We start from the raw sequence: 25,610 nt of genomic DNA on the forward strand, positions 1-25,610 counted from the left end.
ATGGTGCTATGGAATGTGTTTTCCCTGTCATACAAGTTTATCTTTCTGAACAAAGAGCAAGATCAAAGAAATGTTGCTTTAAAAAGGAAAACACTGGAAAGATGACAACGCCTGAAATAAGGACCATTTTCTGCAGTGCAGTCACCATATTTCTGTTAAGGAAGGGAAACTGCTGATCCTGAACACTGGTGAATGGCCTGTTTTATGGGATCAGGAAAGGCAACACATGAGAAGGTAATGATGAGGAACACCCTGCAAGTCAAGTCCTTCTCTGCCCTTCTGTACAACAGGAACGTGCAGCTGCTCCAACAGCAAACGAGCAGAAACTGTGCCTCCTGGTCTGAAAACCAAAGCTAATTATTAGTTACCTCGGGGCTCGAGGGACTTCGCAAGAATCAGGAAGGCAATAAGTGTCTGCAAATGTTATTTTTTTTTCCTTCGATGTTTTTTTCCCTGTTGTCCAGAGGGTTTGTATGTGTTAGACCTCTTCCTTGTTGCTGGAGAAAATGTTATGCGAGTGAGGTAGTGTTGTGGTTTTGCATGAATGCCATGGGGCTCTCGGTTCTGTGGACCCTGGACGGAATAACCCAAGCCATTCTGTGCTGTGTCACGTCTGCTGCTGGTGTGTGGCAAAAGTTTTTCCCTTTCCCAAGCCTCACAGAGAACACAGCCACTTGCAAATGGAGGGGGTGGGTTTTACTCGGAGGGCTGCTGCCCGATAGCAACAACTAGTCAAGCATGTACGCGCAGCTGCGCTCAGTCACTGTCGCTGCACCCTGTCACAGGGAAGAGAAAAGAGGTGGTGTGTGTTTTGTCTTTGTGAGGGGGTGGGGGAAGCTGCAGCTTTTTGCACTAACGGAGCAAATTGTTAGGTTGCTAGTGCAGTCTTCAGAGCCTTTACGTGCTCATGTCTTTGCCTGGAAGACCTGGCTATTGCCGAGGCTGATTGGGGTGTAAGCCCAAGCTTCAAGCTTGCTAGTCTTCAGTGAGCTGTTCAGGTGAAGCTGTATCCGTCAGTGAGCTTAGAAATGACTCTGAACTGTGGGCAGTAGCTCGAAGATGGAAGAATTGGAGCTAGTGCAGATGACAGCATTTACAGTTCTCTACCCAGCAGGCTAAGGGACGTTGCTGATGAGGGATGGACAGGGCAGATCAAAAGGAGCAGGAGGTTAGGTTTCCTCTTGTGTTACAGTGCTAATCAGAATGGCAAGGACTGGGCTGAAGAGCTGCCTGCTGCTGTAGCTCCAGGATAAAGCCGAGCTTCTCCTGGGTAGTCAGAATGTGGGCCTGTCAGCGAGCTTCCTCAGAAGCTTGTGAATAGTGTGGTGAGTGCAGAGCTGAAATAGTGCTGTCTTAAATCTCCAGGTATTGCCTATATCCTTCTCAGCTTTGAAGCGCAAGGTCCGTCTGTTCTAGAGATTATCTGCTGCTCTCTGAACAGAGGCACAGTGAATTGAGCTACGTTTGGTTCCTCTCTTTGTGGTAGCAAAGGATGCCCAGTCACTGCAGGCAGAGAGGGCTTAATTGTGCTGTTTGGTACAGGGAAGTCTGCAGAACAAACTTGGATTGGTGTGGCAGGCTGGTTGGGGCACGCACGAATGAATGACAGAGGCTGGATTCCTGGTGTTGATCAGGAGCACAGGCTGGGAAGCAGTGACCCCTGGAGCCACCTAGAAGAACCAGCTGCCTTTCAGAGCCCATTTACCATTCTGCAGAGGCATCCTGCTCAGTGGAGGGCTGCTTAAAAACAACACCTTTTTTTTTTTTGTGGGACACAGTGAAGACAAGGAGCTTACTTCACTAGATGGTCCTGTCATCAGACCGTAGTAGCCTGATGGTGCAGCAGTTTGCTGCTGGCTCCTGTCCTGGCACCTGGCCGTGGGTTGGCCTGCACGTGCCTGGCTGTTTCCATGTGTTGTGTTGATAGGTGACTGACACCGAGTTTCCTTTCTCATGTTTCAGGAGCTGTTGGCCAGATGCTGCTGGATGCTGACAGGAGAAAGCTGATTCGGAGACGAGCAGCCAGAAATGTTTGGACACGTCGTCATTTTGGATCTGTAAGTCCTTGTTTGAGGGGAAGTTGCCTGGAGGCACTGTGAGTGTTTGAGTGTCTCTGGAAATTCTCAGATCATGAGGGTAGGTTTCCAGTCCCGGTATCTTTTTGAGGTAGAGTGGGGAGGAGATGGCAGATAGTAGTTGTTGGGTATTGTGTAGGAAGCAGGACAGCCCTACCTTGAGGCTGAGGAGCTGTATGCTGAGAGACAGCGAGGCCTTTGGCGTGTTTGTTGTGCACACCACGGCGATGGAAACATGCAGGGACCCATGGGGGCAGCTGTACCTGGAAGCCCTTGCTTGTCTGCCAGCCTGTCTGGCTGCTGGCTTTGCCTCCATGCTGAACCAGCTCCTGCTGGGAGCTGGCAGAAAAGCAGATTCAAACTTCACTGACCTGGTCCTTCCTGGATTTACACATTCTCTCCCTCCTCCCTATGCTTTGCAGCTTTGCCCTGCAGAGCAGTTACTGTTGTGAAGCTGTTTTTAACTTTGCTAGTCAAGACCCGACTACAGCCTTGTAGTAAGGAAGGGGGCCAGACAGCTTGTTGGGCCAGGGCCAGCACTAGGGCACCTTTCAGTTTGTTTTGGCAGAGTTTGAGTTTGCGTGGTCCTGGTTGCCTGCCTGTTCCATTCACCTTCCATCTGGCTCTCCCCATGTGCATACAACTGCTCCACACCCTGCGCTCCTGTCCCGCCTCCTGGGGCTTGGTGCCATGGATAGGGGAAAAGCAGTGCAGCAGCAGAAGTGCATCAGGAAAGGGAAGGCTCCGCTGCCATGTCCTAAGTCAGTGGCAGGGCGATAGCCACGGAGCTAAGCCCTTACAGGCATCTCGCAGGTGAACCCATTTTTCTTCCTGTGGTGATGTGTACCCTGGGCTTTGAGCACAAAAGATCATTTCTGAACTTGTGTTATTTCTGGGTTGGATGGACAGTATTTTACAGAGGCCTGTTAGCAGCAAGGTAGAGCGTGGCACACTGTCTGCTGGAAGCCAGAGTAGCTTATCTTCCTCTGTCTTGTAGCGGTGTGGGCTATCGCAGCGGTAGGCACAAGGACGTCATGTTTTGGCTCCGAGGAGAGACTGATAATTGCCAGCTCATTTGTAGGTGCACAGACTTAACAATTACCTCATTCATCCTTTTAGCATTACCAAGCTTCTGTACCTAAGGCTTCACAGTTAGCATCCCTCCGCAGTAGCTGAGGAAATTAGCAGTAAGGGTCCAGTTTCACAGGAGGTGCCCTCAGTCCTTCCTGCAACCAAGGTTCTCTGTAAGCTGTTGCTTCATGAATTTTGAGTTTGCGTGGTCCTGATGGCCTTGGGTGTGTCCTTGCCAAGTGGCTTTCCAGCTCCTGCAGGGCTACGTGGCTCAGCTGTCCTAAGCTAATTTCCTTTCCTTTCAGAAGATCTGTTGTGGGTTGGGGCAGGCACTTGGAGTGAGATGAGTATCCTGTTGTCCTTGGTTATAAACATTCAACATTCCTTAAATATTTATGGGGTGAGATTTAAAACTTTTTTTTTTATATGGATTCTAAGCTATTTGTTTCCCTTTTTCAGGGCATCTGAGTGAGTGTCCGTGCTTCATGAAGCTTTGAATTTGAGCTGAGGCTGGTAAGTGCTCAGGTCTTACGGGCTAGCAAAATGATAACTATTTCAGCTTGGGATATCTGCATGAGTATCTCCTGTCCTTAGCGTGGCAGGAGTTGACACAAGAGTCAACCCTAGATCACCTGGTCAACGGTGGGGTGTTGACAAACCTGCTTCTGGCCAGGGTTTCAGCATTCCTCTTTGAAGAGAAGAAATGTCTTCACAGCAAGGCAGACCCAGCTGTGTCATTTGGAGATGCTGTGGAACATGTGTTGTTTTGCTGGATGTGATCTCTCAGAGATGACTTCACCTAACTGGTTATTTTTAAGAGAAGGGATCTTGAGGGAACGACTGCAGCAAAGCTGAATTTCCAAGATTTCAATGGTGGACTTTTAGAGGGTAGTACTAAGAAGTTGCTCACGTATGTGGAAAACACGTGAGAGACTTCAGTGAGCCTGTGTTTTTTTAGCACAGTGGAGGACAGCTTACAAATTGTCCTGTGAAGTGTAAAGCCTGCTGTGGCTTGGAGTCACTCTGTGCTTGGTACAGGCATTTCAGTCCGCCCAGGGGGCTCGGGCTAAGTGTTGAGAGGACGCAGCTAGGCAAGGGTGGATGAGAACTGCGGAGAACTCTTGGGGCTCTATTTAGACACCTAACAACATGTAAAACAAGTAGCAAGGCTGCTTGGTGGGAAGTCTTCCTGCCCTCCGCTGCAGTCTCAAAGTGGTGGAAAAGATTATTCCATGTATACAGGGTAGCTGCTTTCCTTCCTCCCCGTATCTTACTCTTGTGCTGCCACTGCTCCTGCAGCAGGCGGATTCTTCCTGCCCAGCACAGTTTGGGTAAAGGGACAAAAACTAATCTGGTCTTTCTTGCAGTGGTACTGCTGCATGCTGCAACATCTGACCTTAGGTACCAACATCAGTGGCATTGCTCCCTAATTTGATGCCACCTGTGACTTGGGGGCGGTCTTTTGTCTTTTCTGATGGAGTGAGCAGTGGTAAAGGTAGGGTACCTCCTTCTGACAAGCCTCCCGTGGTTTGCCCCGCTTGTGTCCCAGTGTAAGCAAAAAAACTTCTCGGTTTGGGCTCTTTAATGGCTGGAGTCTCCTCCCACGTAGTCCCTGCTGACAGTGGCAGCACATAATCAATAACTCCCGCTGTCACTGCTGCCTGTAAGGCTTGCTGTGTCCATATTGGAAAAGGCCTTTCCTAAAGAGCCTAATCGATACGCAGCTGGGAGGCCTGTTCCCGTTTGCTATATATAATCCAGATACACACAAACTACGTGAGTGAGCGTGTGTAGAAGGGGGGAGAGGATGTGCCAGCCCTCTGCTCTCACTGGCTGGGAGGACACAGCTACCTCTGACTTTGCTCCCTCTCTACTGCAGCTGCTGCTCAAGGCTTGCGGTCGCATCCCTTACGTGCTCTGATCACACTCTGCATGGGGACCTGCTCCGGGACTCCAGGGGAGCCATCTTCCTGCTGGGTTGCTTCTCGGGTTTGATGGAGCGCGCGTGACTCTCTCTTCTGTGCGCTTTCTGCTGTTGGCAGGTAACCCGCTGGCAGAGCCACGCAGCTGGGAGGATGTCGAGCACAGCTCCGTCGAAGAAGCCTTACCGCAAGGCGCCCCCGCAGCACCGCGAGATCCGCCACGAGGTCCCCATCATCCGTGACGACCAGGATGGAGTGATCTTGGCCGAGCAGAGTCAGGTAACAACTTGCCGGGTGGCAAAGGGATTAGCACTGCCACGCCAGCAAACAGGGTATAGTTGCGCCGAGGCAGGCCAACTCGAGCAGGCAGAGGGGTCTGAGGTTTGCAACTTGAACTTCTCCTCGTCGTGGTCTCTGGAGTCCAGCAGTGAGAAGGAAGTGGCAGGGTGCAGAGCAGAGCTGAACGTCAAGAGCCAGACGGTCTTGCCAACGCTGCCGCATGGTAGGAGGATGGGACAGCGAAGTGGGAAGCGGTGCCCGAACCGTGCTCGTGGGCACCTCAGCAAATTTGTGAGCCGTAGCATGGAGACAGTCGTGGTGTCTGGAGATGAAAAACACCACCCTACTTGCTCTTTCAAGAGCAGAAGCCTGGAACGCTCACTGATGTTTAAAGAGCCTCCTGAAGTCCTGACACCAGGGAAGTTTCGGGTCTCCTCTACGCACCTGCCTCTGAAAGGGATCTTAAAGCAGACCAGCCTGCGGACAGGCACGAGCCCGGAGACCTTACGCAAGTCCCGCTCAGTCGAGACGCTGTCCCGTGGCCGTGGCTCACGCAAGTACAGTGATCCGCAGCTGTGCCTCGGCTGCAGGGAGAAACGCTCGCTGGAGCGCAGCAGCGGTAGTGCTGCCGACTCTGTCAAGCGCAAGGAGAAGCTCAGAGAAGACAAAATGCTGTTCTCCAAATTCCTGGACGAGATTACCCAGCGGGTGCTGAGTCCCGTCCACTTGCGCTCGCTGGGAGAAACCAGGGGAGCAGAGCAAAACCAGAACTCTGCCCGTTTCCCCAGGGGGGTTGCCCCAGAAAGCCAAGGGGAAGGTCGTCTGGAAGAGGTCAAAAGCAAACGTGCAAAAGAAAGATCCTCATGCCCAAGCAGAAGAAAAACAGAAAAGAAACGTGAGGGGCTGGGAACGGCTTCGTGTCAGAGAAACCGTGCAGAGGAGGCTGAGAGGGTTTCCAGATTAAGAAAGAAGCCCATTCTTGGGAAAAAGAACAGTAAGGAGAAACTTCTTTCCTTGGAGAGAAGGGTGGTAGATCTGTGTCAGTATGAGCTACAGAAGCTGGCAGACCTGGGGCTGGCAGGGACGTCCTCTGGGCAGCAGCACTCACTGTCTTCATGGAAAAGCAGTGCAGAGGGCAGAAGGGATGAAAGCAGTCCCTGTTCACAGCTATTACAGCCACACCGTCTGTCTGCTAAATTTGGGCAGAAGCATAAAGTGGAGCCGAACCACCCAGAGAAAGAATCCTTTTCCCCTCCAACACACTGGAGTCGGGAGGAAGGGCCTGCTCCACCTAGATCCTCCCCTTCCTCCGGCCTGGCACTAAACAAGGTAGGTGCCAGGTCTGCTGGCTCTTGCAAACGGGGGTCTCACAAAGGCCAAAGCCCCTGCCTGGATCTCACCTTACCTGTAATGCCAGCGTGGGGGGAAAGAGCGGGCCCCCAGACCTCTGGCTGTGGGTGCCTCATCCCCAGAAGCTGCTGTCTTGTGGTGCTGCTCATGTCAGTGCTGCAGGTTGGGTTTATCTTTTGGGAGGAGCCAGCTTCCCTGTGGCAGGAGGAAGGCAGGAGCTGGTGCTCTTCTCCCCACTGCAGGCTTCCCCATTGTCTGCAGGTTGGAGGCCCCCGGGCTGCAGGGCAGAAGGTGGGCAGCTCTGTTGTCGGGAGGCATTGGGAGGCTCCTGGTGCTCTGTGTGCCCCGTGCCTGGCTATCCTGGGGTACTGGATCTCTCCTTGATGGCTGGTTCAGGTCTTTGTATGCCATCTCTTTTCTCCAGCCTGCTTTGGGTCACTTCTCTATGTGATGTGTAGGGGTTGGGGAGGCGGTTGCTAGCTAATTCCGCATGAATTACTGATTGCCATGTGGGGTAAGGATGTGAGGAAAGCATGGACTGATGCTTTGCCTTTAAGGACAGGAAGGTATATGCAGGCACTGAGGAGTATCCTTATAAAACATGCACTGGTGAAGGAAGCAGCCCCGTGGTGTCTTAGGGCCAGGACTGAGATGAGGTTGCCTTCTGTAACGTCGCTAGAAGCTGAGCAACCTCATCCACAACTGCCTGTGGCGGGGCCTCTAAGCCCGGTGCTGGCTGTGCTGCTTAATGGGCAATTTGAAGTGTGGCAGCACTCGGGGCTTGTGCAGTGCTGCTGGTATACCAAGCCCCAAAAATAGTCCGTGGGCAGCTTGGGCTTTGAGAATGGTCGCAGCCTTGAGCTTTCACAAAAAATCTGGTTGTTGCTAGTGCTAATTAAATCCCTCCCAGCTGTGCTGGCAAGCACCAACCATCTTCTGGGTTAGCACAGAGAGTGTGAAGGGAGTGAGAGTAGCAGAGCCACGTGCTCCTGTCGCAGCACTGTCTCTCCTTGTTCTGCACGTCCCTGCTCCAAGCATCTCGGGGGATCTTGCCCAGAACACTTCTTTCACAGGCTTTTCTGGCCTTCAGTGTTTCTTGTGCCATCCCAGAATAATTACAGTGGCGCTCTTCAGGTCTGCAGAAAGAAACCCTTTTCACAGCCTAATCTAGCTGGCGTAGCTGGTAGACAGACACATCTTTTCATCTCCCAAATGACACACTGATTCTTCTGCGAGGCCTCGAGGGTGTTGTGATTGCTGCGGTCGCACATTAATTGTTGATGCATGCTGGCCTGTGAGATTCCTGCTACCCACCCACCGTGGATGTGCAGGAGGGTGAAACACCACCAAAGGTGACTGTGTTGCAAGAGATGCTGAGATTGCACGGTGGGAGAGTAAAGTTACCTGACTTGTGTGGTGGTTTCCAGTTCAGCTGTTCTACCCCCAACCAGAACACACAGTCTGTCCTAGTGCCAGCCAGATGAGTGGTGCGTACAGATCCCAGCCTCTAAGCTTGCCTAGCCTGAGCCCTCAGAGGTGAGGAACAGTCCCTGCTAGGGTCTAGCAACAAGACATTGTCCTTTATGGGACAGTATGAGACCAAGTCCTCCTCTGAAAGAGTCTCACAACTGTTTTCTTCCCTGTGCAGGAGCCCTTGACGGATGCAGAAAGGATGAAGTAAGTGTCCTGCTCCCCCATTACGCTTGTTGTGCCGCCTCTGCGTGGGTGCTGATCCCTCACATCTTGGTTGTGCCACCTGCACAGCAAAAAGCTGACTGTCCCTGTGGGCTCCCCTCAGATCTTCAGCCCTCTTGGGGCCATGTGGGCAGAGCTTTGGTCTGTGCCTTGCCAACCTCTGGAGGTGTGGGGACACAGATCTCCAGTGCAGGTGCAGGCAGAGGAGTTGGTGGGTGTGGTGGAAAATAGGAGATAAAGCCTTTAATACAGGTGGAGGGAAGAATGCCTTTTTTAAGCCTTCATGTTGTTACCACTGCTGTAGTGTGAGCCACCAAAACCAGCATGCAAAGGCCTGCTGCTGGGTGAGGGTGGGAACTGGGCCCGGTGGTGGTGGTGGTGCGGAGCACAATCAGCTGCTAGCACTGTGCTTCTAACTAGCGAGGAGCAAGTTTGCACTGCCAGAGAGTGCTTCTGGCTTTCTCTGAGCACAACGGAATGAAAAACAACAGGAAATCCTTCTGACCACCAAGCATGTACTGGCTGGGGGGGAACAGAGCAGTTCATGTTGGACTGGGATTGACAGCTCTGATTACATCTCTACGTGCACCCCACCACCTCTGCTGCTGGGCTCAAGGCTGTATAGAGTGCTCTTTCCGCCATGTGTTAAAGGCATGAGGGCTTTTGAACAGCTTCAGGGGAGGAGAATACACTTGTACTCTTTTGCCTTCAGCTCTTCTAACCTGGACTGGGATGAATTATTGAGTGGGTTTCATTCACCGGTGAGCTGAGCAGCCCATCTGGCTAGTGTGCTTTATCCGAGCGCTGTAACCTGAGAGGGAGCTGGGAGCTGATCTCACAGCTAGCGTGGGCTTCTCTGCCCCTGCTCCCAGGGGGTTTGAGCCTCCCTCTCCTAACCGTGGTGCTGCATGGGCTGGGGTCTCCTGACAGTTCAGTTCCTGGCTCCCTGGGGCCCAGGTGTGGGATCGGGAGCCCTAGAGCAGGGCAGCGGGATGGCAGTGCTGGTGTGGAGCGCCTCTCGTGCGCTCAGTGGTACCTTGTTCCTGTGTGCCCAGGTTGCTGCAGCATGAGAACGAAGAGCTGCGCCGGCGGCTGACGTACGTGACCAACAAAATGGAGGCGATGGAGAGGGAGCTGGAGTCAGGTCAAGACTACCTGGAGATGGAGCTGGGCCAGAACCGTGAGGAGCTGGAGAAATTCAAAGACAAATTCCGTAGGTATGGAAAAGAAGAAAGAGGGACAGGACTAGGGGGATCACTTCTGCCAAGGACTCCCTCGTCTGGTTTGAGCAGGCTGTGCCCTGTTGTGTTGATCAGAGGCATGCTACCTCCTCAGAAAGGTGCTTCCCCAGACTGCGGGGAGGGTAAAAGCTTCACAAGTATTGCTTCCTCCAGGCTGCTGCGTAGGCACGCTGCTAGCTTGAGGGGTTGTCAGCAACAGGGAGTTCTTCATTTAGTGGATGTAAGGCAGAATCCATCTTGGATGGCTACCTGACATGGAAAAGGAGCCACTGACAGCTGCAAGTAAAGGCATCGCCACTTTACCTGGGACATAGTGCCTCAGAGATCAAAGACAGTCCCTGATCACATGGTCACACATAGCAGAGGTATCCTCCAAAGTCCTTCACACCCTCCCCAGCAAAAGCACGTAAGGTACCCAACCAACCTCAGCTTGCCTCTAGTAACTTGGGGTCTGAAGGCCATTATATGGCAGAGGCGAGGCATAATTAGTATGCCTGGTTGTCTTAGTGCTGTGAGTACCAATCTTTCTGGAGCTGCAGAGTAAGTGGTTTGCTGGGCAGTTACGAAGAAGACTTGTGTGAATGCCTGAGATCCATTCCCATGTGTACAACCTTGATTCTGTAGGTTGCAGAACAGCTACACTGCCTCCCAGAGAACCAACCAAGACCTGGAGGAGAAGCTGCACGCCCTAGTAAGTGCCTTATTCAGTCCCTACAGAGAGGAGGTGGAAGAGACCTGTGTGTTAGGAGCAGAAGGGGGAAGGGGCCCTGGCTTTAGCCAGCAGACGTGGAGATGGGTGAGGGTTGGGATTCTGGCCATGACCATCTATTCCCCCTTCTGGCTGGTGTCATGAGCTGGTTCCTTGATTTACTGAGCCCCTACTTGGTCATGCACGTGAGCTTGGTTGCCCACAACATAACCGCATGGTGTTCCGTCGTGTTGCTTCAGTCCCTCTCAAAATGCCAGGGATGTGCCAGCCAGGCTTGGGGTGGTCGTCCTGGGGGGACGGGGACAGGCAGAGCAGAGCCAGTGTGCGTGTGTGTCTGTTGTGTGCATTCATAACACTCATGGCTGTTTCTTTTCTCTCCCTCCCCCTCTCTCTCTTTCTCTTTCTCCTCCCCACGCTGCTGCTGGCACACGCTGGGCGCGCTCACCTCTCAGGCCTCTCTCAGCCAAAGCTGGATTTTTGCAGTTGCGTCTTTTCGTTTGTGTGTTGTTTTTTTTCTTTTTCCTCTTTACGTGCCTCAGCCTGTCGGTTTCATTGTCAGTCCCACATACACCAGCCCAGATGGAGGGGCCCCCAGCCCTCGTCCAGCCAAGGGCTCACCTGGTATCCAGCAGCTGCCCGCAGATGCAGCAGGTCCTAGCTTGCAGTGCTCCATCTTACGAGCGTTTGACACCGAGCCAGCTGGAGCGCGGTGTGCTGGGAAGCGGTGCCCATGAGCTGTGGCACCGCGCAAGATGTGGATGGCTGTGAGCCTCATTTGCTCCCTTTTCTTTCCCCTTCCGGGCTGTGAGCAGGCAAGTCGAACAGCTGCGGTGCTGATTGCCTCCATGTGGCCCAGGATGGTTTTTTTGTTCTTACTCTGTCACTTGAATTTCTTGGGTTAGTATTCGTTGTGCTGCTGCCTAAAGAGACTGAATAGCTGGGAAGGATTCTCCTAACCTACCCCCTTGTGTCACCGTGCTGTACTTGTGACACGGCTGGGCCCTGGTGGTCACAGCCTTGGAGCAGCTCAGGGCAGGGTTGGGCGAGCTTCCTGAGGAGGGAATGGCTTGGGTATTCTGAGCTGTTGCCCCTCTCTGCTGTTGTTACGTCTGGGTCTCTGTCTGCCCTGCACCTGAACTGTTAGGGAGTCTAAAGAGACAAGACCGCCTACTTGAAGGTGGGCATTAGGTGAGCTCCAGCTCCTTTTTCTTACCAGAGCAAGGCTTGAGCTCTTTCAAGACGGTGCCCTTTCCCTGCCCAACAAATCTTCTGTCCATGCAGCACAGACTGCTGACCGTTGTGGGCAGTGTTCTTGCTCTGTTGCCCCAGAGTTCAGGGCTGGGTATCACAAGCTTAGAGCTCCTTGCTGCTGGAGGCAGGATGGGACGAGGTATTCAAACCCACTATCTTTCCATCAGACACCCTATAAACCAGGGCAGAGAGGAAACGCGGTTGTGCTGCAACAAGAGATCCTGCACTAAGGAGGTTTAAACTCACCTGTTGCCTCTGTACCTAGCAGAGTGGCTGGCTCCACTTGCCTTTGGAGTCCCTCCCTGGGTGAAGAGCCAGGCTGTCCCCCTTGTCTGTCTGTCCAGAAGTTTTTGTACCCCAGCTGAACGTGTCATTGTGCTATGCTTGGGGCGAGGTGGGTGGTGAAGCCAGTTGCTCCTGCACTGGGGAGATTTACACCTTATGTTCTTGCATCCCAGATCAAAAAGGCAGAGATGGACCGCAAGACGCTGGACTGGGAGATTGTAGAGCTCACTAATAAATTGCTTGATGCGAAAACTACCATCAACAAGCTGGAAGAACTCAATGTAAGTGTGAGTCTGCAAACGGTTGTGCCAGTGTGTTGAGGTGTGGGCTTTTCCTCCAGTTCAAGGTCATTGGTGTAAAGGAGCATGAGAAAGACTTCAGTGTTTATGGGGGCGTGGGAGTTGCACACAGCAGTAGCGACAGGCAAACAGAAAAAGGCCTGAGGGATTGAGCAAGGAAGGGCTGATCCTCAGGTCTGCTGATTGCTCTTTTGGTGTCTGAGCTTAAGGTTTGAGCCCAGGCTGTACCTGCTGAGGGGTCACTTACTCTATAAACGGGAGGGAACTGACGCCTTTTCCACACTATTCATGTAGAAGCTCCTAGATCCAGTGCCTATTTCCATTAACTGCTCTCAATTCCCTCCGGTCTGTCTGCAAGATGCCTGACATCAGGCAGTGTCTGCAGGCACGGCTGAGAGCTCTGGGATGGGTTGGCAAATCTGATGGAACTTCTGGAGATTGTTTAACTCCCCAGAGAGGAGGAGTTGAAGGGGACGTGTTGGCTGAGCCATAAGAAATACACGGTGGTGTGCAGAAGGCGGGTGCCCTCACGAGCGGTTCATCACATGCTATCTGCTGTTTGAGCAGCACCTGGACAGGTGGTGCCTTTTCGGGTAGCAGGTATCTGAGTCTGACACGGCTGCACACTGTGCCCTGTCTTGCAGGAACGCTACCGACAGGACTGTAACCTCGCGGTACAGCTGCTCAAGTGTAACAAGTCCCACTTCAGGAACCACAAGTTTGCTGATGTGAGTAGCAGTCCCTCTGAGGTGGGGAAGCTCATGGTTTCCACCTGCGCCTTGCCTTTTTCAGCTTTCTCTGCAGGGCCGTTGGGCTCTCAGCCTTCAGCCTCAGCAGAGGTGTGGGGGGGCTCCTGTTCCCACTCCCACTGAGAAGGCAGCACAGAGCCTCTGCCAGCTCCTCTTTCACACCAGCTCCATTTCACAGCTCAGCCAGGAACTGTTATAAAAAGCACAATAACCTTGAATTTGATAGCCTGCTGGGTGCCTGATGGAAGCTGGCAGGAGGACAGACCTCTCTCTTACGCTGCTCCGTCCTCTTTCCTTTCTCACCTGTCCATGTGCAAGGGCCATGCAGGCTGGTAAGGAGTCAAGCCGCAGGAGGCTGACCCTGCTTCACTTGCTCTGAGGAGCAGTTTGGGGGGCAACACCGAGTGTCTTTTAGGCTACCTGAATGGGAGAAGTTGGTACCAAGACATGCTCCCCCTTGTGGGGTCTGTTCAGCTCATCCTGCCTTCAGGGTAAGCAAAGGCGGACTCCAGGCCTTCCATGTTAGTAGCATCACTGCTTGGGAATATCATTCAGGGCCGTGCCCCAGCCCTCTCTTTGCCTGTGCCCCTAGTCTCCAGCCCTTGATACGTTCCTCTCAGCAAAACCATGTGCTCATCTTTAGGAACGTAGCAGGTGACCAATGCGTCCCCCTCCCCCATTGTGTCTCAAATTAGCCCTCTTGAGGTCAGTGTATCAGTTACTGCTGGCGTAACCTTGACCCCTCTCCCAGCTGTCTCCCCTCCCCAGGGCTTTGCATTTGCCCCCCCCAGAGTGCCGTGTCCCACGCTGGAGGGGGTCGGTGCCGAGCAGCTGTGCGGGCAGTCTGCCCCACAGCCAGCTGTTCTCACGCACCGTGCCCTGTGCCTCCAGCTTTGGGCAGGGTTTCCTTCTGGCCGTGACACAGGACAGACCTCGTTGTGTCACGGAGCGGCTTGTGGAGCTCTGCTGTCCACGCTCCGCAGCGGTGGGCTTGCCAGGGTGACGGGGAGAACAGCAGCACCCATTTTCAGGACAAGGGGCAGCGCTAAACCTCACATTTGCCTCTCTGAAATGGAGAGAGTGAGGAAGTGGCATCGGCGGGGACGCAGGAAGGCATCGATCCTGATCCGTGGGCAGGCTGCCAAGGCGGCCAGGCTGTAATTACCGCGTGTGGGGAGCTCTGCAGGCCCCAGCACTGGGGGCTGTTCAGTCACTTTGGTGCAGCCACCAGCTGATTTTCCACAGATCAATAGACCTCCCCCTGGCATGCGCTGCCTGGGCCTTGTCTCTGTGCTCGCACTCAGTCCCCCACGCCATCTTTTCTTGGTCTTTTTCCAAGGTGGGTCTGTGAGCCATGGCCTAGAAACATGACCGGTGTGACAGCGAGAGCACCTTGTTAGTCCCTTGCATGGGGCAGGTTCTCTTTGGAAAGAGAGATCTACCTCAAGGCAAGTTGGATGAATGTTAGGATCGAGATAAGGAGTAAAAGTACACATGAAGATTGGTTGGAAAAGGCAGGGTAAGTGGAACTTAATGGTTTCTGTGGCAGTACTCTTCTGATGTCCTTTTCCTTCTCCCCAGCTTCCGTATGAGCTGCAGGACATGGTCAATAAGCATTTGCACAGCACTCAGGAGTCTTCAGGCCCTGGCCAAGAGGCAACCCATACCTTGGCCCCGTCTGACGTTGTGCCCACCTCGGTCATTGCCAGAGTCTTGGAGAAGCCAGAATCTCTGGTGCTGAATTCAGCCAAGTCCAGCAGTGGCAGCTGTCCCATGGCTGAGGACGTGTTTGTGCATGTGGACATGAGTGGAGCCCCTCCCGATGCCTGCAACAGCGCAGGACAGATGGGGAAGGAGGGAGGGGATGCGGGCAAGCAGCAGAACGGTGGCTGCAAGCCGCAGAGCAGCGTGGAAAGCGTGCCAGAGGACGTGCCAGCCTTTGAGAAGCTAAGTCCCTACCCTACACCATCACCTCCCCACCCCATGTACCCCGGGCGCAAAGTGATCGAGTTCTCCGAGGACAAGGTAAGGATCCCGAAGAACAGCCCCCTGCCCAACTGTACGTATGCTACGCGCCAGGCCATCTCGCTCAGCCTGGTGCAGAGCGAAGACGAGAGCTGTGACAGGCACCGCACGCTCCCCAGCAGCCCCGCTTCAGAAGGGCGCCGCTCGGCCTCCAGCTGCTCCTGCCAGCAGTCCCCCAAAGCAGCCAGGGCTCACGGCTCTTCCCAGAGCAGCCCGTTCAGCAGCCCTCCCCAGATCCCGAGCGCCTTCGCCAGCTCTGCCAGCTCTGAGGAGGACCTGCTGGCCAACTGGCAGCGGATGTTCGTGGACAAGGCGCCCCCCACCTCGGAGCAGGTGCTGATGAACCGCACGGCCTTCAGCCGCGACACGGCCCCTGAGCTGCAGAAGAGGTTCAGCCGCTCCATGCAGGAGCTGGGTAGGGCAGCCTCGGCTTACTCGGATGGTGAGGAGTCCGCACAGAGCTGCAGCTGGACCGTGAGCCGGGACTCGAGCATGGACACCGACAGCACTGAGTCCAGAGCCCGCAGGAGCCATTTCTCCTCAGACTATGGCACGGATTTCTCCCAGGATGAAGCCCAGAAGCTGTTGCAGGGAAGCGGTGGAGGCACCGCTGAGCCTGGAAGCCCCCCACCGGAGAAGCACAAGGACTATGTGGACCTTGGCTTGCCCGAGAGCCCAGCTGATGAGAGAGAAATGTTGCTCCAGGGAAGCAAGGAGAGCAACCAAGGAGGAGCTCAGGAGGAGAGTGGAGAGAGCAGGGTCAAGCTTCCCTTCAGCCGACCGCACCGCAGCCCCAAGAGGATGGGGGTCCACCACCTACACCGCAAGGACAGCCTGACGCAAGCCCAGGAGCAAGGCAACCTTCTCAGCTGAGGCAGGAGCAGCAGCAGCTGCGTGCTGCGGAGCTGTGGGATGCTTCCATCTCCCCGCCTTCTGAGGAAGAAACCTCTCAGTACCCTCTTCCCTGAGGGGGAACTCTGGGCTATGCTCTGAAATTTTATATTTATTCTCTTCTTTTGCTACCTGCAAGAGCTGGGGTCCTCCTTTCCAGGCGCGCCCCCAGTACTAGCACACATTGTGCAGAAGCACATCCACTGCCCCGGCGCGCTCGCGGCTCTCTTTGCAGCCTCACACTGGTGCCTGTACCGGACTCTGTTCTTGGTACCCCTCGTCCTGGTGCCTCTGCCTCTCCGTGCTCTCATCTTCCCTTTCCCCTTCCCACTCAGGTACCTGAGGCCCCGGCTGCTCTCCTGCTGGTGCCCGCAGCTGCTCTGCTCTCTTTCAACTTGTGCCAACGGGGCAGAGAGCCTGCGTGGTGGTGTCTGATTCCGCAGGAGCCCCCAGGGGCCGGGAGTGGGGCACCAGGAGTCCCCCAGCGGATGGCTCTGCCCCCCTGGGGGATGCTGGCGTCTTTATTTTCCTGCTGGCTTTTGGTTTCCCCCAGCCCTTTGGGTGGTTCTGCAGAATCTGCCTCTGCATGTCCCCGTAGCTCGGCTCCCCCATCACGGGCTCAGCACATGGGTCCCCGTGCTGCGGCACCCCCAGCGTCGGTGCTACCTGCTGGGGACCTGGGGGCCAGCCCGCCCCCTCCCCGGGCAGAGGAGGTTTGTTTTTTGGGGTTTGTTTGTGCGTCTCCTCCCTCACACCTCTTCCCCCGCTCTCCGTGCTGTTGTTTTGTTGGAACGGTGCTGACTCTCTGCTCTTGGGTGGGCTTCTTTCTTCTTCCCGAGCCTTTGGTTTTGGGGTGTATTGTTTTTCCTTTCCCCACCCTGCATAAACAGACGCAGCGGTTGGCAGCCAGTCTGCTGCCTGCGTTGAGGGCGTGTTGAGGAGGCCCAGCTCCGAGCCGCGCTCCCCTCTCATCAGCCTGCAGAAATCCCTCCAGACTTGGGAACAAGATCTTGCCCCGGGGGAGCAAGGCGTGAAGGATGCTACTGGCATTTTCGGGGCAGGGCTTCGTGCAGGGCCCATGGGGATGCGAGGGCAGAGCTCTCAAGGCTCAGTAGCAGCCCTTTGCCAGGGTCTCCTCGTGCCCCCTTTTCTGGGCGGGGGGCTCCAGGCTGGCTCTGGTGCCTCTCCGGGGCTTCCCCTTCTGGGTTAGGGCCTCTGTGCGTGTTTTCTCCTAGCGTAGCGTGATATCGTGACTTTTCTTCACTGTCTCGTGTGCTCAGTGTCTTACTGGGGAGGGGGGAGGGAAGGGGAGAGGTCTGTAGATGTAGGTATTTTTTGAGGGCTTACGTAGCCCGTTTTAATTTCGTCCTGTGCCCTTGTCTGTCTCGTGTTTCTCACCTGGCCTAGGGGTGTGAGGGCAGAGGGTTAGCCTGGTTCCTGGGCTGTGCTCCCCTTGCACCTGCTGGCTGCCCTTGGCCTGTTTTCTTTCCTTTTTTTTTTTCTTCTTTTTTAGTTCGATTTGCGTTGTCTTCCTGCCCTGCTCCGTTAGTGCTCCCTGCTGTGCCGGAGGAGAGCATCCCTCTGCCAGGGAGGGAGCCAACAGCCAGAGGCGCAGCCAAAAGCTGCCCGGGGCCCTGCTCCCCTCCCCAAATCCACATCTCCTCAGAGGGCTGCTTGCAGCTGGGGCCTCAGCTCCGGCCTGGAGGCTCCAGGGCCTGTGAAAGGGAGCTGCAGGCCTCTGGTGCCTCTGCAGGTGGCTCGGGGTCCCCTGCGCGGTCACCGCGTGTCCCACCTCAGGCAGCTGTGGAGCCGGGGCTCAGTATTTCACTACAGTATTCCACTCGATTCCTGTGCTGACAGGCTGGTGCTGAGAGCAGAAGCCCCCCCTTAGCTTGCAGGGCATTATCTCCCGTCCTGTAAGCGGTCGGGGGGGTCCTTGCACTCGCTCTCCTCTGCCACTGTGCTGCTGCGCTGCTTCTGCAGCACTGCTGAGGGCTTCCACCTGCAGCAGCTGCCGGGCGTCACCTGGGGATGGGCGCTCCCTGGGAGCTCCTCTGCCTCTCAAAGCACTTGTGGGACAGCCGTGGGACAGCACAGCCACGGGAGCTGCCGGGGGTTAGCCCACGCTCCCGTTGCGCTCGGGGCTCAGTCCCATCTCTCCTGGCATTGCTGGTCAGGGGACAGAACCCGCCCTCTTGTCCCAGCTGACGGGGCTGGGCAGAGCTGGCCTCCCCTCTGCTTTTGGTTGCCGTAGCCTAAAAGCAAAACCGTGGAGGAACGGAGGGGTGGGAACCGAGTGCCCAAAGCCTTCCCACGTGTTGTTTTACAGCGTGAGGCAGGCACTGAGAGGGAGCGGGCAGCCTCAAGAGGAGCAGAGCCCTTGCCTGGCTGGCGTGGTGCCTGCCCGCTGCGCTCCTCCCCTCCGGCAGCGTTGGCTTTGGGGCCTCGAGCTGACCCCACTTCCAAGTGTCCCAACTCCAGACTGTTAATCTGTAACTAATGTGTTTTTTTTTTTTCTGAAATTTTCAAACTGATGTATATTTTAAGACCAGAAATAAACTATTTTAAAAGTAAGGGGTGATGGCTGTAGCGTTTTCTCACCTGGGGAAGGATCAGGACCAGACCGCTCTTGAGCATGTGTGGAGGAGCAGAGGCCCTCTCATGGCACGATGTGCTGAGCTTGCTGGAGCGTGCGTGCCACCTGTAAGCTTGCCAGGCAGATGTGAATTCACTGGTCATTCACTCTGCACCTGCCTTGGCAGCAGTCTTTCGAGGTGTTTGTGCAAATTAAGTTGTTTGTGTTGGAGAAGAGGCAGAGTCCCAGACAAGGAGTAATATGGTGTAATATGACAGGAGTAATATGACTGGTGTTTTACAGCTGTAATCCTATCAGAGCAGATGCTCTGGGAACTGAATATGGGCAGCTCAAAGATCAGACAGCCTGCAGGAGTGACTCGTGTCACTTTTGACTCAGAGGCTGATGGCAGCTTAAAAAAAGAGTGGGTTGTTTTTTAACGTTTCCCAGAGTTGCCTGGTTAAGTAACACGGGCAATTTTCACATTATTTAAAGGCTGTGAAGGCGAGGCTTGCTCTCTCAAACCCCCTTTGGGATGAACCCTGGGATGCCATAAGCAGGCTCAGAGTTGCCTAGAAAGCAGCTGAGCCCTCTCCCAGCTGGGCTGAGGTACTGCTGCCATCCAGAGCCTTGTTTCTTGTGCTTCAGGAGACAAGCTGCAGCTCGGCTGGGCCATGAGCAGCCCCTGGGGGGGAGCCAGGGGAGGCCGTGTCCTGGTCCCAGCCCCGGGCGGTGCTGCCCCCTGCTGCCCATAGGCAGGGCCGGGGCACCGCTATCGTGCCCCTCCTGCAGCTGCGAGGGAGGAAATTCCCCTTTTTGACACCATTTCTGTGTCAGCATGAAGGCTGTCACCCCGCTGCCCCGTCCAGAGGGAGCGGAGTGACCGAGGCTCGGGTGGCTGCGAGCGGTGCCACGTCTGTGACCTTTATAAAACTCTCGTCACGACAGCAGGACAATAGAAAGACCATCTCTTATACACATCTGAATAAATACAGCCCGCGCGCTGCGGGGCGCAGCCAGGCGTGGGGGAGAGGCAGGGCAGCGTGAGCTACACATGCAGCGACTGGACAATCACAAGCGGCCGACGGGGCGTGTGACAACACAGAGACGCGTGTGGAGGTTCACTCGGACCAGGCTCCGGCGCTCAGAGAGCTGAGGGAGCGTCGACAGGACGTGAAATGTGCGAGAGGACCCTCGGGGCAGCTCACCGAAGGCACGGGGACTGGTGGGTGCGCGCTCCCCCGGCGTGTGGTGCGAACGCCGGCCACGCACGCGGCGCTCTCCTTGGCAGAAGCAGGCAGGGTAGCCCAGCTACATCTCTGTTTCTGCTAAGAGGCTGTCCCCGAGCCCCGACGTCATCAGGACCATCTGGGAGCTGGGAGCTGTGTCGAGAGAGGGAGAAAACCGTGAGCCTTTTGGGCTGCGGGAGAGCGTGGATCCAGAGGTGAGGATGAGGAATTACAGCCCTGCGAGGTGGGTTGCAAACCGCTGAGATGATTTGGAGCTTAAGTAGGAACTAGGCCTGCTCAGGTTCTGGGGAATCACTGTTAGGAGATGTCTGGCAAAGACAGCAGTAAGACACCAGGGTGAGGACCTATATTTATCTCCCAGCAGCTTGGGGTACTTGGCTGTCAAGAGGAACATCATCTCTGAACACCCTGAAGCCTCCCCGCCGCATAGGTGCATTGTGATCGGTCCTGCTCACCCAGCTGTGCCTTTAGCCAGCCCCACACCTTTAAACCTGCACGCACTGAAATCTTTTCAGCTCCACAGGCAGCGTCCAGCTGGGATGAGCTGGCAGGCTGCGCGCAGCCCAGACCCACGCAGGGTGCTGGTGGAGCCTTCCCGAGAACGGGGAACGCGGCGGGCAAGCAGCCATTTTGTGGCAGCAGGGGTCTGGAAATCCGGATTTTGTGCCGTGTGAATGAAGGGTTTGTGCGGCCCTCCTCTGCCTGGCTTCAGGAAGGCGAGGGCAGTTTTCTGGCTCTGGCATGGCACAGAGCGCTGGCTGGGAACTCGGTGACTCCCCCTGCCAAGTAAACTGGCTGCAGGGAGGATGGGCATGCATATCAAGTCAGAAGCCAGCAGGGTACTGGTTTTCCATCCAGCAGACTTTCTAAACAGCAGAAAATAGTGTTTTTCCTGGATGCGAGGGGGGGGGATAGTTAGTGCCCATGTGCTTCAGATCCAGATCATGCATATTCACAACTGCAGAGGGGGATCTCTGTTTTGGGGATCAGTTTCTGGAAACTGGATCCCAAACTTGGCCAAAGCTGCCAGCAAAGGAGTTTTATAGCCATAAAACAAATGAAGAACCAGATGTTGTGAGGTGCTGGGAGTGGTTGGGCTTGTCTGCTAGCCTGATATTAGAACTGGGAGGAGGGAGGAAGGACAATTAAAGGTGTTAGTTGAAAAAAAGAAAAAACCCAAACCACCAAGCCGGCAGGATCATGATGTAGGCATGGCAATATACAATATTGTGTACACACACGCAACAGGCTATTGATATTTCCCTCATACACCTTTGTTTCTGTTACGAGCCACTGCACAAGCAGGCTGTGGCACCTGGTTCACCCCTCACGAGTTTAGGCCACAGAGATAGGAATAGCTGATCCTGTGCCTGTTCCAGGGAGGTTCTGCAAGCAGTGAGGAATGATACGAGTTTTGGCTAGGATATCTGGCAAAGGCCCCTGAGATCTTTAATGCTCCTGCCCTTGGTTTTAAGGCTTTGCACAGATTTAATTCCTGCAGCATCAGGAAAAACGCCTCTGAGGTACCGTTTCTACTCTTTGCTGCATTGTCCTTGGAGGTTCCCTTTCCAAGCAGGCTCAGCCCAACGCTACTTCACGTGAAGCTGGAGGCTGTCTGGATTCCAGCTCACAGGGCTAAGGGACAGATATCATTCACCAACCCCACCGTGAGAGACCAGTGGCACAGGAAACACCCTGGACATCGCTATTGCTGTCTGCCAGCCCCACCACGCCAGGCCCCAGAGCTCTTACTGTTCTGGCAGATCCAGGGGTTCTTCTCCCTGGCCGTGACTTCACGAGCCTCCGTTTCCTCCTCTTCCTCGCCCTCCGAGAGCAGGTCAGAGATCTGCTGCTGCAGCTCAGGACTAATGTTGTTCTCCGCCAGGATGAGTGTCCGTAGGGCTGTGGGATAATTCTCTACCATGTCCAGCAAGGTCTGGGCAGAGAGTGAGATAAGCAGGCTGACAAGCAGCACAAACAGCAGCTAGGTTCAACAAGAAGAGTTTCAGTGCCCTGTCTGCCCACAAGCTCCAGCCCTCCTCTTACCTCTGCCATCCCTCTGCCAGACTTTTTAAGAACCTGAGGACTTCTTGTCTTTCTGTGGGAAGAACTGAGCCTGGATTTCCTGGCTCTGCCCATAAAGGAGACTGGTCTACACCTGCTGCTCCCACATACCTAGGCAAGGTCCCTCCTACTGCTGGGAGCTGGAGCTCTGAAGGCCTGTGCTAACAAACCTTGGCCCCATCTGCACACAGAACTTAACCTCTGATTCTCCATCACAGATCCAACCCTTACTTCTTCCAAGAAACCCAAACTACAGATGGAGCAGTGTGACTTTCTCTGCTGACTCGAGGGAGGCCCAGGAGCCCTAGGTCAGAGCTGTGACTTCCAAGCTCCTCCTGCGGCTGAATGCTGTGGGTCTGGGGAAAGTAGCAGCACCTCTGGGTGCATGGGAGGGAAGGGGATGTGTGTGTGTGGACTCTGGAAAGGGGAAGGAGGCCAGTAGAGGTCCTAGTGCCTCTATAGAAGGCCAGGACCTATGCCCCTGAGGCTTCAGTGATGCTGTAGAGTAACAGGTTTCCTCACCTGGGCTGACTGGTTGGTAAGTCCTGTTCCCTCCAAATCCAGAACTTCAAGGGTTCGACTGGAGGCCACAGCGACAGCAAGCATCCCTGCTACCTGGTCACCTGGAGGAGAAGCAAACCAGGGCTGTTGGCAGCACCTGCCTTCGCTCACATACCACCCCCTGTCCTCGTGGGGCTGGGGCTGTCATGGAAACACCCTCTGAATTTCTGCCATCAGACAACTTCCGAGTCTCAGCTACCTCAGGGGAAAAAAAAAAAGCTGTTAACTGAGAAAAGAGAGAAGGTAAAGGTGCACCATTCTGGGGGCATGGGAACAGTCACCGATTGTCAGGGGGAACACAAAAGAGCACAGTGAAATGGATTTTATTCCCCATGGAACTGTGTCTGCCCACATCTCCTTTCTACTCAAGGATGTGAGGGCCTTTAATATTCCCTGAAAGGAATCTCAGATGCAGAATAAGGAGCTGAGTAATCTAAGGGAAAGTTAGAGCCTGGTGGAGGACTATGTGCCAGCTGAAGGGCTGCCACCCTGGAAAGGGGGAGACTTCTGTGGGTGGGTGCAGCAGGACCGGGGGCACTGGGGATCAACACCATTGAAGAGACTCCAGCGTGTTCTCCTGACGTTCCCTGGGGATGTATGACTGCAACACCTTCTCTCCTGAGGAAAACCAGGCTGACACCAGGTAACACCCCAGGGCCTTCACTGCCCTGGAGGGGGTGCCTGCTCAGACAGGGCCTGGAATGAGGCTCCGTTTCCAGCAGAAAAGCGAGGTGGGAAGCGCCCAGCTGATGATGCTCCTGGTAGGGAGGCATGGCCTGGTCTCCTCCTCACCACCTTGCAGCAGAGCTGGAGAGAGTTGGTTTCTATGGCAACCCATGCCAGCCTCTCCTCCTCCTCCTCCCTGCTCCAGAAGGGAAGGGGGGAGCAGGGGGATGTTCGGCTTCTGCCAAGCTGACGTCAGGCCACGGGACTTTGGCAACGGGGCAGAAGCAGGGGGTCAAACGTGATGACAAATGGAAGCAGGGCACAACCTCCTTCCTGCACCTGCCAGCAGGGCACGTGGCCATGCCGCCCAGACCAGCAAGGCTGGCTTCTTGACAACTGAGGGTGCTTGGCAGGGTGAACTCACTGCTGGGGACCAGAAAAGACCGGTGCAAGAAACTGCCCCATCCTGCTGGTGAAGCTCTGCTGCCCATGCAGAGCTCGGTCCCTGGCTGCCCACCAAAGCAAACTGCACAAGCCCGGGAAGGCAGGAGTGCAGCGTCCCCTGCTCGCCCTCCCCGGTCCCCCAGCTTACCCAAGGGGTTGTAGTCCAGGTTCAGCACTCGGAGCTGGGAGCTGTGAGCCACCGCAATGGCCAGGCGTCCCCAGCCTTTGCTTGTGACGCCTGGGTTGGCGCTCAGCGTTAGCTCTTTGAGGCCTGGAGAGGAGGGAGAAGCCAAACCAGAGCCTGAGGATCACCAAAGCAGCCAAAGGGGAACTAGTACAGCTAGCCAGAGCAGCTCTGAGTCATGTCCTCTGTACTCCGACAGGCTACAGGGTTTGGTTTGCTCTGACAAACATCATTTTTTATATCACTGCCTTCCACAGGGCCCCTTCATCTGCCCATGCTGTGACTGCCCCATTTCTCTGCTCTCACAACCTGTGTTCTGCTTACCCTAAATAGCAAGCACAACGGAGACAAGCAAGGGGTGTGTGAGGTGGCTGATTAGAAGGAGGTGGCAGGAGGTGACTTGGTGCTGTTACCTAAGGTACTGCCAGCTCCTGTGTTAATTGACCCACCAGCATCAGACTACTAAAGATTATCCCCTGTAAAGATCTGAGCTTGGCACTAAGGCTATAACCACCCATCTACACACTCACTGAGTGCACCCACAAGCGGGGATAATTCTCAGGCACTGACAGTGAACCCAAGTGCTGGGGTAGGGGGTACACCATATATTTATCTGTGGTCATTATCAGCACATAAATGCAAACTAATAAATGCAAAGCCCAAGCTCTCCCCTCCTCCAGTTTCAAACGCTCCTGTCATAAACCAGAAGCAACCTGTTGGTCTCTGAGCAACAAACTGCCAGCAGGACAGATCAATAGCAGAAAGCTCATGCCTGCCCAAGGGAACCAGCCCTATATTGCTTGGCTTTTCTGCTTTACTTTAGTCAGGAATATAAATTCCTGAGCCCAAACTACAGAGCCTGCTTCTCCCAGGGCTGAGGATTTACTGCTGCATCTATCTGCTCCATGTAAAAGCTCTGCTGGTTCTTGTGCAGCCCACGGCTCCTGGTGCTTACCTGACTTAGCCCCATCGGGTGGCAGGAGCCCACAGATAAGGTTGATGCCTTCATCCCCCAGCATGCAGTCTCCCAGATCCAGAGCCACCAGCGAAGGATGGATGGAGAGCGCAGGGTTGAGGAGGGCCAAGCCTGCATCTGTCAGGGGACTGCCATGGAGGCTGCGTAGGTAAAAGGGAAAATTACCACGGAGCCTTCTTCCTGGCGGCCCAGGGGCAAGCTAACCCAGTGGGGAGCGAGAAGTGGGTGAAGTGAGGAGGAGGAGGATGACAAATCCTAGTGTCAGACAGGGGAAAAGCGCTGGGAAGGCTCTGCAGAGGGGGGCAGCCGGCAGCTACGGGGGCTCTCCTCTCCCGGCAGGGATGAGGGGGTGCGGAGGACACCGGCGAGGCTCAGGCAGGTCCTTCTCAGCACCGGGGGAGCCCAGGTTTGGGGGGACGGGGCTGAAACCGCGTTGACCAGGCAGGAGCGGAGCTAGCTCCCCCCAACCTGGACAAGGGCGAGGGATTAGTGCCTGCAATGTCAAGGACGTTTCTCCTCCGACGAGACGTAAACTCTGGGGAGCTGCCGTCCCCGCCAGGCTGGGCACCCCGAAACATCACCCAGCCGGGCACCCCGCGGCTTCCCCGCTACTCACAAGAGGGACTGGACGGAGCGGTTGGTCTTGAGGGCCTCGGCCAGCTGCTTGACGCGGTTGATGTTGGAGACGATGCCCAGGTTGAGGTTGAGCTGGGCGAGGGAGCGGGACTCGGCCACCCCGCGGCAGACGTGCCCGAAGTCCCGCTCCGAGAGCTGGCAGCCGCGCAGCGACAGCAGCCGCACCGAGTTCTCCCGCAGGCTCTCGCAGATGTCCCGGATCTCCGCGCCCGACAGCGTCTCACCGGAGATCTGGATGGACCCCGGCAGCATCTTCCCCCGCCTCGGGGAGCCGCCGCCGCCGCCGCCCGCGGAGCCCCGGGGGGGAGCCGCTCTCCGCGCTGCGGGCCGGGGCGAGCGCCAACACCGCCGCCGCCGCCGGGCAATGCCGGCCCGGCCCACCGCGGCCCCGGGGGCGTCACCGCGCAGCCTT

The 25,610-nt window shown here is 55.4% G+C and overlaps 2 protein-coding genes and 1 long non-coding RNA gene across 10 annotated transcripts in view; 2 read left to right on the top strand and 1 right to left on the bottom strand.

Moving 5' to 3' along the window:
* The window catches only part of TJAP1 (tight junction associated protein 1), a 39,831-nt gene extending 20,008 nt beyond the window's left edge, over positions 1-19,823 (top strand). For 5 of the 8 annotated variants that reach the window (XM_035321629.1, XM_035321631.1, XM_035321630.1 and 2 more), the window contains 10 exons: positions 1,963-2,057; positions 3,606-3,659; positions 5,189-5,347; positions 8,346-8,374; positions 9,448-9,609; positions 10,258-10,324; positions 10,795-10,824; positions 12,052-12,159; positions 12,822-12,905; positions 14,508-15,927. In XM_035321629.1, the coding sequence (XP_035177520.1) occupies positions 5,222-5,347; positions 8,346-8,374; positions 9,448-9,609; positions 10,258-10,324; positions 10,795-10,824; positions 12,052-12,159; positions 12,822-12,905; positions 14,508-15,824 (1,923 nt within the window). In that variant the 5' untranslated portion in view covers positions 1,963-2,057; positions 3,606-3,659; positions 5,189-5,221 and the 3' untranslated portion in view covers positions 15,825-15,927. Of the gene's footprint in view, positions 1-1,962; positions 2,058-3,605; positions 3,660-5,188; positions 5,348-8,345; positions 8,375-9,447; positions 9,610-10,257; positions 10,325-10,794; positions 10,825-12,051; positions 12,160-12,821; positions 12,906-14,507; positions 15,929-17,749; positions 17,754-19,811 lie in introns of those variants that run through there. The other 3 variants (XR_004749383.1, XM_035321635.1, XM_035321634.1) reach the window with 3 other exon arrangements.
* LOC118164233 overlaps positions 1-25,016 on the top strand; it is a 34,320-nt gene extending 9,304 nt beyond the window's left edge. The window contains exons 3-4 of the long non-coding RNA XR_004749385.1: positions 16,941-17,765; positions 25,004-25,016. This is a non-coding gene — a long non-coding RNA (uncharacterized LOC118164233). The remainder of the gene's footprint in view (positions 1-16,940; positions 17,766-25,003) is intronic.
* LRRC73 (leucine rich repeat containing 73) overlaps positions 19,361-25,610 on the bottom strand; it is a 7,069-nt gene continuing 819 nt past the window's right edge. Inside the window, exons 2-8 of the mRNA XM_035321638.1 lie at positions 25,573-25,594; positions 25,179-25,498; positions 24,542-24,702; positions 23,551-23,673; positions 22,254-22,354; positions 21,420-21,603; positions 19,361-19,799 (exon numbers count right to left, since the gene is read on the bottom strand). Coding sequence (XP_035177529.1) covers positions 19,729-19,799; positions 21,420-21,603; positions 22,254-22,354; positions 23,551-23,673; positions 24,542-24,702; positions 25,179-25,450 — 912 coding nt within the window. The 5' untranslated portion in view covers positions 25,451-25,498; positions 25,573-25,594 and the 3' untranslated portion in view covers positions 19,361-19,728. The remainder of the gene's footprint in view (positions 19,800-21,419; positions 21,604-22,253; positions 22,355-23,550; positions 23,674-24,541; positions 24,703-25,178; positions 25,499-25,572; positions 25,595-25,610) is intronic.

The sequence above is a fragment of the Oxyura jamaicensis genome, chromosome 3 (assembly GCF_011077185.1).
Source record: "Oxyura jamaicensis isolate SHBP4307 breed ruddy duck chromosome 3, BPBGC_Ojam_1.0, whole genome shotgun sequence".
In the NCBI taxonomy this organism is placed as follows: Eukaryota; Metazoa; Chordata; class Aves; order Anseriformes; family Anatidae; genus Oxyura; species Oxyura jamaicensis.